The sequence below is a fragment of the Leuciscus leuciscus genome (assembly GCF_965113295.1).
Source record: "Leuciscus leuciscus genome assembly, chromosome: 11".
NCBI lineage: Eukaryota > Metazoa > Chordata > Actinopteri > Cypriniformes > Leuciscidae > Leuciscus > Leuciscus leuciscus.
In genome coordinates, this window is record NC_138735.1 from 11014562 (window position 1) to 11029025 (window position 14464).

The following is a 14464-nucleotide window of genomic DNA, read 5'->3' on the forward strand; positions in this document are numbered from 1 at the left end:
GCCCACTTCTGTGCGCGGGCTACTGCTGCTGATTTAGCTCTCCTGGTTGAACTGTACCATATAAGGGTTTGTCAGTCAGACCGGCCGCGCCGCTCTGTATGCCCTATTGTGTGCTTGTGTACTCGCGCTAGCCATCGTATTGGCCGCCGGACTCATTTAGTGGATGCCGGGAGCGCACGGCGTTGACAAAGGGGTTCCCGCAGCGTAAGCTACTTACGCAATACGAGAGAACCTCTCGTAAGAGAACGTATCGGTTACCTAACGTAACCTCTGTTCTCTCTAGAAGAGGGAACGAGTATTGCGTAACCTGCCGTGCTCGCGCCACGAGCTCATTCGCTTCAAGCGACAAAAACCAGAGAAAGCAGCCTCCGAGACTCCTTTTATAAGCTAAAGCCACGCCCCTCTTACGGGCCGTGACGCGCTGGGGCGCTGTGCGCTCCCATTGGGCGTGACGTCACGCCAGGCTCACTGGTAGGCTGCTGCAGTTGCGGCAGGGCAGCCAATGAGCACGCTAGATAGCCTGCTCTAGGTCTGCGTGCTGCTGCACTGCGTTGACAAAGTTTAAAAAATTAAGGATAATTTTATGGCTTCATATCTCGAGAAAGATGACTTTTCCCGCAGCGTAAGCTACTTACGCAATACTCGTTCCCTCTTCTAGAGAGAACAGAGGTTACGTTAGGTAACCGACACGATTTCTGCCTCTTAATTGACAGTCTACGCCACTACACTTTCAAACCCTAGAAAGGTAGTTAAGACATCATTAAAGTAATCCATGTGAATTCAGTGGTTTAAACTCAATTTTATGAAGTAAAGCGAGTGATTTGTTTGCGCAAAAAAACATAATTTACCCCTTTATTTACAAAATATGAATCTCCAATTTGCATTCATGTATCAATGTTTCTTGTGTCAACACACCTGCATGTGTCATGGGGCTCTCGTGAACGAGCGTTGGAGATTGATATTTTGTAAATAAAGTGGTAAATTATGCGCAAAGCAAGCACTAGTCACTTCATAAAATTGAGGCTAAACCACTGGAGTAATATGGATTACTTTAATGATGTCTTTACAAACTTTCTGGGCCTTGTAAGTGGTAGTTGTGCAGACTGTCAATGGAGGGACAGAACGATGGGTTTGAAACGACATGAGGGTGATTAATTAATTAAAGAATTTTAATTTTTAACCTGGATGTTTTGCCTGAAGTAGAATTGGCCATCTTTGGTTGCTCTGGCACAGTTTCATCTTTTCCTTATTATGTGCAATTGGCTTTAATGCTGGGCATGATGGTGGCTAAGAGAATTATATTGAGGGAGTGGAAATCCACTGTTTCCCCATGTTTCCAGAGATGGCTTGCTGAAATGGCCTCTGTCATTCATCTTGAGAAAATGAGGTTTAATGAAGCAAAGTCTCTTAATAAGTTTTCTAAGATCTGGAGTCCCTTCCTCCATCAGCTTAATAACAGTAGCATGTAATGGACTTTGACACATTTATAATACTGTGATTTTAATGCTGATTCTATCCCCTTTTGTATGTGTTTGATCTTTTTCCTTTGTAATTATTTTAGGCACTTATGTAATTTTTAATGTACTCTGGCCCTTTTTTTGTGTGGGTGGGTTGGTGGGTATGTTTTTTTTTTTTTTTTTTTTTTTTTTTTGTTTGTTTTCGTTGGTATGTTGTTGTTGTTGTCATAAAACCAATAAAAATTTATATATAAAAAAAATAAATAAAAAAAAGATTTTTAATTTTGGGGCAATTTTCATTCTTCAACACTCACTGGAACCATACTCGGCCTGGCCAGAACAGGGTTACTATAGGAGTAGACTGATGCCATCCTGGCGAAAATAACAATAATTAATTTATGAAAATGTACGCATTGTGACTCATTTTGCCAGCACGGGTCACATATTTATATGTTCTACGGGACAATCGATCAATAAATAGGGCAGACAGTTCACACAGAGCGCTGGCTGAGGGCTCAGAATTGAATTTGTTTGGTCAAGATGTGCTTTATTGCTTCCTGCATGACGTCACACGCTACGAGATGACTTCCCGCCATGCCATTGGACTGATTTCACAGGTGCTTAAAGACGCAATCACGCAGAAGCGTTCCCATAGCGTCAACATCTTATGCAGCGTGGAGTTCCTTTGAAAGGGAAGCTCAAGAGAAGTTGTTTCACATTTCACTGCATTTCTAAAGTTCAAGTTTGGTGTGAACCAGCAATTTGTATCACCTGAAGGCATGTGACCAATAGAAGATTGAAATGCCACAGCTTGATCTCTTAGCTGAATTAAAATAATGCAAACTTTAAATCTGCATGAATGCAGCATTGCAGTAAAGTATATTGTATATTTTTAATTATTAGTTATATTATTAGCATATTATGTAAACATTTTGTATGCTCAAAGTCTAGTGTGACTGCAAATTCATTCTGAGCTGATGGTGGTGCCAAAGGGTTTGACTGGGAGAGAACTGAAAGTTTTACAACTTTTCTCCAAGACATACCCAACTGAGGTCTTGTGTTGCGTTCCAGTCCACTTTTAGACACGCACTCGCGAACTTCCCTAAGCACTTCCCCTCGGGGGAATCCCCGCCGCCATTTTGAAGTGCGTTCCACTTCGTGAAGTGGACGAGGGAAGTTTAGATGGACAGACCCTCGTTCCCTCGATTTTGACCAAGGGAGCAAGTCTACTTCATAGGTACACTTCAGGCACCTATATGTCCCACAATGCAGTACGATTGTGACGTCACCACAGATCTCGTCTAATCACCACCACAACAAACAACTCTATGATATATTAATTAAAAAAAAATTAATTGAAAACAACCCAAAAACCATATACATTTGGATGCTGCATTAAACAAATTCTTAAAGGGAAAACACATGTAAATAATAAATCAACTCCACAGCTGATTCCAAATGATCAAGGGCTTAGGACGTTCCAATTCAGCCCATTGCAGTTTCCGCCAGTAGTGGGCACTCGCAATGACGTACATCCGAGTGAACGAGACGGAGGGAAGTTAGCAAGTGAAGGGCATTACAATTTTGGACTGGAACGCAGCCCTAGAGTCTTTACTAATGAGCTGATGAGTTGAATCAGGTGTGTTTGATTAGGGATACATCTAAACTACTCCAGGACCAAGGTCCAGAACCACTGCCTTATGCCTAGAAGGGCATAAAAAGAGAGAGCCCAAATTTGCCATCTTACGCCTGGTTCACACCGGACGCGGAAGCGGCGCGGAACGGAAAATCACGCGCGGTCCGGCGCCTGCCTGTTCACACCAGACGTGTATTCTTTGCGGAGGTCGACAAGCGCTTCTGCTCAGTTGTTGTTTATTCAGAGCTATTTTTTACATCATGGGTAAGTAAATAACCTCATAAAATGAATACACCATGTTTCTGTAACCAAGAAGTTTGTACACTTCTTTTATTAATCCGTTGTCGAGACACACACGCAGCCAGAGAGATAATATGGTAGACAGTTTTTTTTCTTTGTTTGTTTTCATCTTTCTAGTCTGTTTAGATACACAAATATGATCGCATTTGTCACTCGCGGTATTTTAATTTGAAAATTGCTTTTATTTTGACAATTGACCGGATGTCTCGTGTTTCTTGGTGTGACTTCCTGCCGGAATGGACGCGGCTCGCGGTCGCGCAAAAAATAGACCAGACGCCGAAACTGGCGCTTCACGGCGCGGGCCGGCTGCGGCGCTCCGCGTCTGGTGTGAACGACACCATAGGTTAACATGGGCGCCGAAAGGAAGCGGCCTCCGTTCCGCGCCGCTTCTGCGTCCGGTGTGAACCCGGCCTTAGTCTCTCCTCAAGGCTTATGTCTGATCTCACAGAAGGTGTTACAGTTCTGGGTGCTGTCATATGTCTCCCTTATTAAAGAACAATAATGCAGACTCCAACAGATATAATGAATACCAATGCACTTTCTATGCTTGGCCCCTAATCTCTCGAGATCCAGGAGGACAATTTCATGTCTTTAACCCCCCCTCTGGTACCCTCAAGCCAAATCCATAACCCCTTAAATGAGAGTCTCAATGCACACATGGTGCACAAGGACCACATATCCCTCTCAGGAGTGTGTTTCATGCAGCTGGGACAGGGTTCCGTGCAGCAGAGTCTATTTCTGGAAAAGTCTGTCATCCGTGTCTGTGTTAAGGTGCCATCACGGTGCCTGGGGTCACACACATGTACTTTAGCACCTTTTAAATCAGACGCCTTCTGTGATTGATGAAGTGAACAAGGAGCATTTTAAAGACTCTGTACATAGACTCACACCTGCGATCCTGCCGTTTTATTGCAGAACATAGGTAAGAGTGTAATTAGGCAAAGCACAAGATAAAAGACTCTGCTCTTTACTGAGCCATTGCACATTTAAGTAAGAGTGACAGGCCTTTGATCCATAGTGTTTAGTTCAGAATACCTCATTCCACGATAATATGCATAGCTGCATATTTTAAACACTTTTGCCTCTTAGACATATTTATTCGCAGACTCAGAAATGTTTTTGACAATTACATTGCCTCAAGTGGAGCATTTCCACCTAAATTTGCTTCTCGCCATTCTAAAGTAAAGCTATTAATTGTGTGTGGATGCGCTACCACCGTGTAACTTTTTCCTCTTCCTGTTTTGCTTCAGTCATGTAATTGCAGTAGACAATCAGATGCCTGCTTTATGGGTGCATGGTAGAACTGTCACTTCCTGTTGGGTGCAGATAACACGGGAGCTGTCACAACCACTTACTCTGCGCTAATGCGCCCCACGCAGAGCTGATAGTTTCATTGAATCAATCAGGGTCTTCTGTTTTCCCAGCTTCACATCTCGCTTGGCAAGCAGCTCTTTATCTTGTTAACAAGACATAATGAACAGTTGGTGAAAACTTCAGGGGACATGATGCAAACAAAATGCGAGCGCAGCCTTGCAAAGTCACTGTGTATCTATCTATTCATTGTGGTCTGTAGCTGTGTCAATGATCATTCTAGTAGAATTCTTGTTAGAGAACTCAACTTTTGAGAAGTAGTACACCGTTGTCTTGATGTGCCACTTAAAGTCTCTTCACTAAGATCATTCTGCATCAAAAGAAAGGCATAATCAAAGTGTCCTAGTGCACAGAGGGTTGCTACTCTTTGGTCTCCCTGAAGTCCCTGGAGCCTTTTGGGAAAGCAATAGGTGGTTTGTTGACCTTGTGGCATGCTGTGAGACAAACCGCAATGGGTAAGCTAATGCCCCAAACCTCTTGATCTTTGACTTCATGAGAAATGCAAGGCAAATGAATTGCCAGAATTCAATGAAAGAGCAGATGCGCAACTGAAATAAAAGAAGTCCGCCCATGAGGAGTGGATTCCCTTCTAACTTTGCATAGAGCACAAAGGTCCAAATTAATTGGAGTGTCCTATACCTCCTGCTGTGGGTCTTTGTGACTTCAACTTAGAGCTAAAGCTATAACGATCTCTTGCCACCTGAACCAATGTTTGAAAAATGTGGAAAACTTTTTTTAAAATCTCTTTTAAAGACCTCCATTCAGGAACATCTGCTACATGTGGTTTGGTCATCTTTTGTAGACGTGAAAGAGGCGATAAATTTCATCTTGATGAGGGAAGCCTCTTTTAGATTAGCCGCCCAATTAAATCTGGAGACAGAAATAAACAGGCAAACAGAGACTCCACTGTGGATATCTCCATTATCTGGTCACAAGGCCTGTTCTGATGACTGCAAGATTTCTGTCGCTTTTTCAGTTTGCACTTCCACAAACACACATTGCTTTGTTCAACTACAGTTCTTCTATGGACACACTGAATGTCAGATGGAAATTCTTTGAATTCTGCAAAAAATGGATTGTGTCATATAACCAGAAGGAGGACTTATAAAAAAATAAAAAAAGGACACATAGTTCTGTTTCTCCTTTTTCATTTATTGGCACAGGAGGACAACATTCTGTTGACATTAAAGAACACAAACTTGAGCTTGAGAACAGCAGACGTTTCATAAAGAAGGCTTACAGGAAAGGAAGTATAATAAAAAGAACAGAGAGATCTTTTTGTCAGCATATGCACAGCAGATAAGTAAACGTGCAAAAACACATCTCCCTTTCATAAGAAGAGGATTTTCAACCATAAAGGCTACGGACAGAGCAGCTCCAAATCAGATTGGCCACATGTTGTACATTGTATGAAGCACTTGGTTTCCCAAAAGATGTTTTGAGTCACCGGTTTATGATCAATGAAGCTGCTATGTTCTCAGAAACCAATTCTCCTGGAACTGGAAAAGCATTTTTGTCCTAAACCCTTTTTCAAAATGCTTTCATTTTGTGCCTTGAAAGCACAAGCACAGACCTTCTATGCTCCACAGTGACACTCAAAAACATTTTGAACATTGAAAACCTTTGATGCAGCCAGTGATATAACATAGAAATGGATTAAGCAGTTGAACACTTGACATGTCTAAAGAAGCTATGGACACCGCAGAAGGGGATTTTGGGGAAAATGACACACTGGTTGTGGATGGAGTGAAAAGCGCATGAAAATCCGATTACACCAGTGCTGTCTGTGTGGCTACAGCTGGTAGTCTGCCCGCTGCCCCAGAGCAACAACATGCCATCCTGTCAAACCCCAGACTACTGCCCACACCAGCGCCGACACTACGAGAAAGAGATGAACAGCGGAAGAAAATGCCAAATGAGGAAAGATTTGTGTGGGGTCAAAAGAAGCATTAGGGACATTTCTTTCAATATTATCTTAGTCGAATTAATGACAACCTTATCTGAAAAAGCAATTAATAAAAGTACTTATTTTAAATATTCATGTTATTATTAGAATTAAATGCTGTACCATTAACACCACAGCCGCTATTCTCATTGATCATGCTGAGTTACTCCACATTAATCTAACTACACTCATGCTAAATTCACATATAAAATAACATGACTAGTGGCCATGAACCAGCTTGCAAAAAAACACAAAACAAAACAGAAAAGACCTGCTTTACTTGTCCTGGCTGTTTGGGTTATCGTCGGGATTGTGGAGTAAAACGTAGGGACAGCTCTGTGTGTTAGTTGAGCTTTGATATGGTGACCTTAAGGTCATGCTTATTTGACATCCCACAAGTAGTTATCAAAACTTTCAGTGGTGACCACTCGGGTAAACTCTGTTCCTCAGAACCACCACAGGAGGCAAATGGTGTCGTATGCCTGGATAGTGCTGGATATGATCAAACCACCTGGTGACATTCAGATAACGCTCTTTCTCCAGTATAGCCAATTCCACCTAAGGACAAACATGAGATGGTGAACATTAAAGGGAGAAGTAATGTGTATAACACTACAGAGACATCCAATACAGTACCTACAAAAAGCTTTCACCCCATTAGGCTTTGTTGTTTTACAGAGTTTATCTAAAACAATTACAACATTATGTATACTATATTATATACAGCCAACTATAAAATGTTAAACAAAAATCTTCCAAAAGAACAGCATTTATTTGAAATAGAATTTTTTGTAACATTATAAATGTCTTTACTGACACTTTTGATCAATTTAATTCATCCTCCTTACTGACCCCAAACTTTTGAAGGGTAGTGTTTAAAATAAAATTAAAATAAATAAAATAAAAGCTTTCTATTTCAGATAAATGCTGTTCTTTTGAACTTTCTATTCATCAAAGAATCCTGAAATAAAAATGTACAAAATAAAATTGCAGGCATTTGTATTCAATTTGACATGACAAATGCCAAACAAGTTTCTTGTTGTACAATGTTTTACAACAGTAAAGCATGAAATCTACAAAGTGGTGAATCCATTTTTTTAGACACTCTATGTCTAACTGACGTTATCTCCAGGGGGTTTAAACTTAGTGACACACCAATGCCTTCTGGGTAATGACAGCTCTCTGTCAGTCATTAGTCAGTCAATTACAAGCACTGGCATGTGAAGATGTGATATTCTACTCCCTTTCTCTCTAATTCTCATTTCATCCCTCTCTTCCTGTCTCAATGGGCTCCTTCAGGCTCCTTAAACTTCCTTGGCTGCTGTCCTGGGAAATGACATCACCATGTGTCTCATCTTTTTGCTGTGTCAGGTTTCTCCTGTGCTTGAAGCGTCTTACTGTTTTAATTGGAACTCTGCATCACTTCTCTCAAACGACTGAAGTTCACCGCTGAGGGACTTACAACAATGTGGTGAATGCCGTAATACATGAGGATGTCTGCCAGGGTGAAGATGTTCCCAGCCAGGTAAACTTTATCCTCCAGGTACTGGTTAAGTTCCTGCAAGGGAAGTATAAAATGAAGTGACTCTGGGCCTGCTGTGCTGCCAAAAATGATTGGAGGGTTAAAAGCGCTTCTGACCATCATGCATAAGAACAGGAATAAAACTTGAGATGCATTTAACACTTACAGTCTCAAAGCTTGCTTTAAACAAAGCACATTATACGATACACTGACGCATGAAAATTGGTTCACAAATAGTATAGAAGGATCACCAACATATAAAAGCAATGGTAATATTAAAACACCATTGTTCCATTTACTGTGCTTTAAGAGATTACAGTAGTTTGCAGTTTAACAGGGCTCCAGATTGAGAATAAAATAAGCACAAACTAGACTTTGCAACCATTTAAAATCTAACCACCACTGGTTTATTTTAATCAATATGTGGTTTTATCAGATTGACTCTTTTGAGGAGATGTTAGTTAATTGCATATTTAAATTGCACGCCAGTGTCTCTTTCCCTGCTATATGGCATCTTTCTGTTTTCTGTTCGTTAAGTAAAGGTCCACTGTATGTCGTGCTTAAGAACACCAATTTCTGTGGTAAAACCACTGCACAACCTGTTTGTGGCTTATTGCTTTATTGATGGCTTTAAAAGTGACTCATCTGATCGACTTTAAAACTGGATCTATCTGCATTTAAAAAGCCTATTGAGAATGGAAGATGACCATCTAAAGGCTAGAGGCATTCAAACACTTCAGTGAAGGTAAAATGAATTGTAATATATTTTGAAGTTTTAAGGGTCTCTGATTGACGGAGTTCAGGCAGACAAGTGCGTGTGCTTGTCTGAGTGTGTGTAAAAGAGTGGCTCATCTGAACACTGTTCACTGCCTCCATTAGCCCTCAAGACGCTGTGCTGTATTGTGCACAAGTGCTGAAGATGCTCCTCCTGTCCCCTGAGACCTATACACACACACACACACACCACCCCCGCTGTAGTATCCAGGCTTTGGAAAGTTTCACATCAAACTCACAGTTGCTCTGTTCGAGGAAGAGTGGATGGACAGCCTACAGACACATCTGTGTTACGCTGGACCGTGTTGAGTTATGAGACGTTGGCCTAGGGGTTTATACATTCTCTCTGAAATGAAGCTTAACATTGAACACAGTTCTGCACACAATTGTATAAAGTGATATGATTGTAATAGAACTATATACGGATTAGATTGTCTGGATTTTTGGATACTTCTTTCATCATTTACTCACCTTCGTATCATTACAAACTCGTAGAACATACTTTCATTAATATATTTTTTATGAAAAAGTATGGATGAGTTTACCTTTGAAATGAAAAGAAGGTGAGTAAATCATGACAGAATTATAATTTTTGGTAACCCTTTAGGGGTCGTTCACATATTGCATCTTTTGAGCGTTCAAGTTCGTTATTTCAAATGTGGAATGTTATTTTCCAGGCGCGCCTATGCCGCGGCGAGATGAAAATATCTCAACTTTTCAGAATGCCGCAAGCGCACCGAAGGTCATGTGACAAAAACCAACCGATCAGCTTCGGCCTTTACATAACAACATCGAAAGCTCGACCGAACAGCTGATTATAGCTGTACAGGGCGGGTTTTTATTTCTCATCGCCATAAATATATCTAGTAGTAAAGCTAATGCAAGGGCTAGAAATCAATTAATCCTTTGCTGATACTTCCTCGTCATTATGGAGAGCGCAGTTCATGGTTGCATATTTATATTATACATTTATATTGTTATTTTGTAAGAAATCCCTATTAGGTTACATGGCACCAGAAGTAGGCCTCCATGCCCATATCTTATACCGTATATGATATGAGTAGAGGCCCACATCAATGTTTTTTTCAGGGGGCCCAGAATTTAATAGCAATGGCCCTGATCTTAGGAGGTGGTCTGAGTAGGGTTCACTTTCAGCCATCAACCACTGATCTAGTCAACCAGATGACTAGATCCAAAGAGCAACAATATGAGCACAAAGAGGAGACCCCATTACTTCTTAAGAGGACCAAAAAAGGACATGAGTCCTCTTTCAGGGACAGGGACTGTGTGAATGTAAAGAGAACTGGGTTATTTTTCCCTTGGTTTACCTTTTGGTCCAGTTTAAGGAGTGGAAGGTTGTTGTTTTTTTTGTTTTTTAAGGAGGACTCAAGTGTGAAATCACCCAACACGGCTCTACAATAAGGACTGCCAGATGGCCCGTCTTCTTGCACTTGACAAAATTATATCAAAATGGGGATGAGTATTCTAGTTAACAGAGTAAGATATGTCTCAAGTAAATGTAAACAGTTGAGAAATAAAACGCACAAGTAACACTACATTCGATCCAGGCATTAGGTCTTAAAGTGCCCCTATTATGCTTTTTTGAAAATTACCTTTCATGCAATGTGTAATGTAGCTGTCTGTGAATGTAAACGATCTGCAAAGTTTTGAAGCCAAAAGTTATTGCCTCTCTCTTTAAAAAAAAAAAAGAAGAAAAATCCACTCTAAACTGCCTAAACAGTAATTTGAATCCCACTGTGTTACGGCTAAATGTTACAGGGTAACACATTTGCCTAATGCCCGCCTCTGGTCTTCATTGACTGCCCGCGAACAACGTCTACTTTGGCCCTCAAACACTGTAGCTGCTGTTGTGTACATGTCGTGAAGACGCCGTTTTCTGCTCTGCAAAAGCAAATTATCTTTGTAAACACTTCCAAAGGATGTGGATGTGAAGAGTAAGTGAAGAGGATGTGAAAAGTAAGTGGTTAAAAGGATCACAACAATACAACAGCAGTCTATCCTTCTGATGATTGCTTCTCAAATCTCAGTGAGGTCTAAATGGGATTTACAAAAAGCTTATCCATTAAAGATGGGTCAGTACCCGCTTTATTTAGTCCAACTTGCTCCTCAGAATGACAACCTGTAAGTATGATTAATTATTGAGTTACATATTTTCTCCCGATACTTCAAAATACATAGTTTTGTGTTTTATATTGTTTATGTCTCCGGCTAACTTACGTTATTAATGTCTTACTGAAATACTTCAGCTAATCAGCTGTGGGCTCACTATTACCTAAAACTGTGTCCATTAATGCAGATTGTCTGTCATTCTCTCAGATTTGTTTTACAAACTTAAATGTTACATCGGTCATTCACATTAGTGCTTGGCTGACGTATGCGCTATTATAAAATATTTAATGATACAGTTCCCACATGTGCAACTCAAGAAATATACACATCGGTTTGTTGATGGACATACGCTTGTTAATCCTGATGGTGAGGTATTACAGTTGCAACATCATGATGGACGTCAAACTGAGTAGCATATCACTGAGAAACGTCCTGCTTGAGTCGTCCTTGTGATGGAGGCTCAATAACTAGTTCTTCCCAATTTTTCATCATCGGACTCGCACTCGAATTGATATGGTAAAATCGTTTACATTAAAACGCCATCATTACCTGTTACCTCTACAGTGTGTACAATCGCTGAGCTTTAGGAAGCCTCTGGAGATAAAAAGCGTAGGAAGTAGCGCGAGGAAGCGGTGTGCAATAAAATGAATATTCATGAGGTGAGAGATCGCTATTAAAGGGTACGCTCCCACTGCTTTGCCCAAACCGCACCAGAACCGTTTTCAGAAGCGGAATTTGGAATTTTTGAATTTTGCATCACTCCAGTATTAAAAAAAAAAAACAATACCTGTGCTGGATAAGAACTGGTTCTAGGTTCCCAACCCTATCAGGGATCCATGGCATCTGTTTTTCAGAGTCAGTAGAAATGTCTCTTTAATGTCCTAAGTTATTGGAACTGTGACTTTAATTGTCTACTGCCTGTAAACTGTTAGTGTCTTAAAGGGGTCATCGGATGCACATTTTCCACAAGTTGGTGTGATTCTTTAGGGTACTTTAGGGTACTTTAACCATACTTTGGTTAAAATTCCTCAATGGTTGTGTAAAACAACACCCTTTTTATACCTCCTCAAAAGCTCTGTTCACAGCTCTGTTCACAGCGACCCGTTTCGGTGCATGTCTCTTTAAATGATAATGAGCAACTGCTCACCCCACCCCTCTCTTCCGTGGGGGGTGTTGACACAAGACACGTAAAGTGCTGCCTTGGTGGACAGTATACAAATGGCTGAGGGCAGAAATATGCTAATACGTGACAGTCTGTCAGCAGTCGTGGGCGGAGCATAAGCAATATGACATCATATTGGTCAGAAAATCCAAACGGCTTGATTATTGAGAGTGTTTAGGCTTTTTGAGGATTAAAAAGCAAGGAGTAAATGGATTTTTTTTTATTTATTTTTTTATTGTATGGTGGTTGTGTCCACACACTGCACATGAGGTCCGATGACCCCTTTAAAGGGATACTTCAGGATTTAGCATTAAGCTTTGTATTAGTAGAAAACCTGTAGTATTTTCGAATTACCATGCTTTCTACCCTCATATCCCCCTGAGATGAGAGATTTCTGTATTTTTTTGTCTGGAAAAAATCCTCCGATGACGCAAAAATCGTCATTTTGTGTCATCGGAGGATTTTTTTGGCCAGAGGCTAAAGACTACAGCCAGTAGGAGGGGCTGTCCCGCATGTTCTCAACCCGCCCATAGAGGGTGGGATCTCACTCACAGAATGTACACATAGTATCAGCCGTCTTTCTTTGGAAGCTAAGCTAACAGGCTCTTGTTCTGTGGAGAAAGCTGAGTAGTAGGAGAAAGCTGAGTAGTAGGGGTTACCATCCTCTTTTTCCCGGACATGTCCGGCCGTCGAGATCGTCCAAAATGTCCGGGATTCGGCTTTTGCTTTCTGCAATCGCCATTCATTGTTTACATGCACACCTTTTGTTTCAATCTAACTGAATTCATTTCGATTGGTGAATCTGAATGTAGTGTTTACATGAACGCTAAACAAGTGATCGGTTGATGTGCGTTTTAACATTGCTAAGAAAATTCCCGCTCCTCCGTGAGAGATACGAGACCTGTGCGTCTCAGTAATCACGCCATCGGCCTCGTGCCATTCTCCCGCGGCCCTCAGCCTCGTCCTGCTCGCCACAGTAAACAATGAATGGCGACTGTAGAATGCAAAAGCCGAATCCCGGACATTTTGGGCGATCTCGAAATCCCGGCAAACTCGTCACGGAGTCTCACTAGTAGCCTAGCCTTGTTGTCTCACTAGTAGCCTAGCCAAATCTTATTTGGATTTTACATATTTATTTTTTTAAAACACAGTATACCGAAAAGGAATGCTTCTTTTTTTTCCGCAGAGTTTAGAAGACTGTGGCTTCAAAGCTCTCTCACAGTCGATTCAGTTTTTCTTATCTTCAAATCCACCCATCAAGGATGAGCTTTATCCTGGTCATTGTAAACTCTCCCTTGAGTCTTGTTGTTACTCTAGTGTCTATTCCTGTAGGCTGCAGGACTCCTGTTTCTCCTGCTTTAAATGTTGTGATCCTGCCTTACAGAGTGCTGTGAGTTGGTCAGACAGTGGCGTGCCGTGGGCATTACATCAGCCCTTCATTACTGTTTAAACTGCCACTATTAACCAGCGATCTGCTCTAGACCCATACTCGGACAGCACTGCGCCACACACTGACAGCTACCGCCGAGAGGCGTCCATCCCGCTGAGTGCCTGTTGTTAACGAGACTGCCTCTCACTGTCCACAGACAGACGTTTTATACCCTTTAATCCCTTCTGAACTGATCGCAGGACAGCGTGTGACCCCTGCTACCCTCAGTGTGTCAATTAAAGCCCATCTGACAGACTGCAGTGCAGATGTGTCTGATTCAAAACTCCACCTCTATTATCGAGAAACCCTTGTGACCACATAGATGCTGAATTTGGAGTGGCATTTTCTTAGGTCTCACACTTTGGATTAAATGAGAGGATGGGTGCTTTAATAAGTGTAATATATGTTTAAGGGGGCATTTACACTGGGCACGTTTGCTGCTGTCCGAGTCAGAGTTTTATTGTTCCTGGTGGCCCTCGCAGTCTGGTTTCACACTCAACTTGATTCTGTCGAACCCTGGTGCATTTGCATTTATCTTGCGTCATCACAAACGTACACAGCAGATGATAGAAAACAGAAACGCATGTCAATATAGTGTTTTTTATTCATTTGGTGACTATTATGCGCAGCAGAGTAAACGACACTTGGGTTTACTGAATGGTGTCATATTATCCTGCTATTTGCAAACAGACTCTTTTGAGGAGACAGCGGATTGCAAACCCTTTATTTGTAGGGTTG

The 14464-nt window shown here is 41.3% G+C and overlaps 1 protein-coding gene across 1 annotated transcript in view; it reads right to left on the minus strand.

Moving 5' to 3' along the window:
• Positions 1-5895: 5895 nt before the first annotated feature.
• eef1e1 (eukaryotic translation elongation factor 1 epsilon 1) overlaps positions 5896-14464 on the minus strand; it is a 13627-nt gene continuing 5058 nt past the window's right edge. The window contains exons 3-4 of the mRNA XM_082184852.1: positions 8172-8267; positions 5896-7267 (exon numbers count right to left, since the gene is read on the minus strand). Of these exons, the coding sequence (XP_082040978.1) occupies positions 7124-7267; positions 8172-8267 (240 nt within the window). The 3' untranslated portion in view covers positions 5896-7123. The remainder of the gene's footprint in view (positions 7268-8171; positions 8268-14464) is intronic.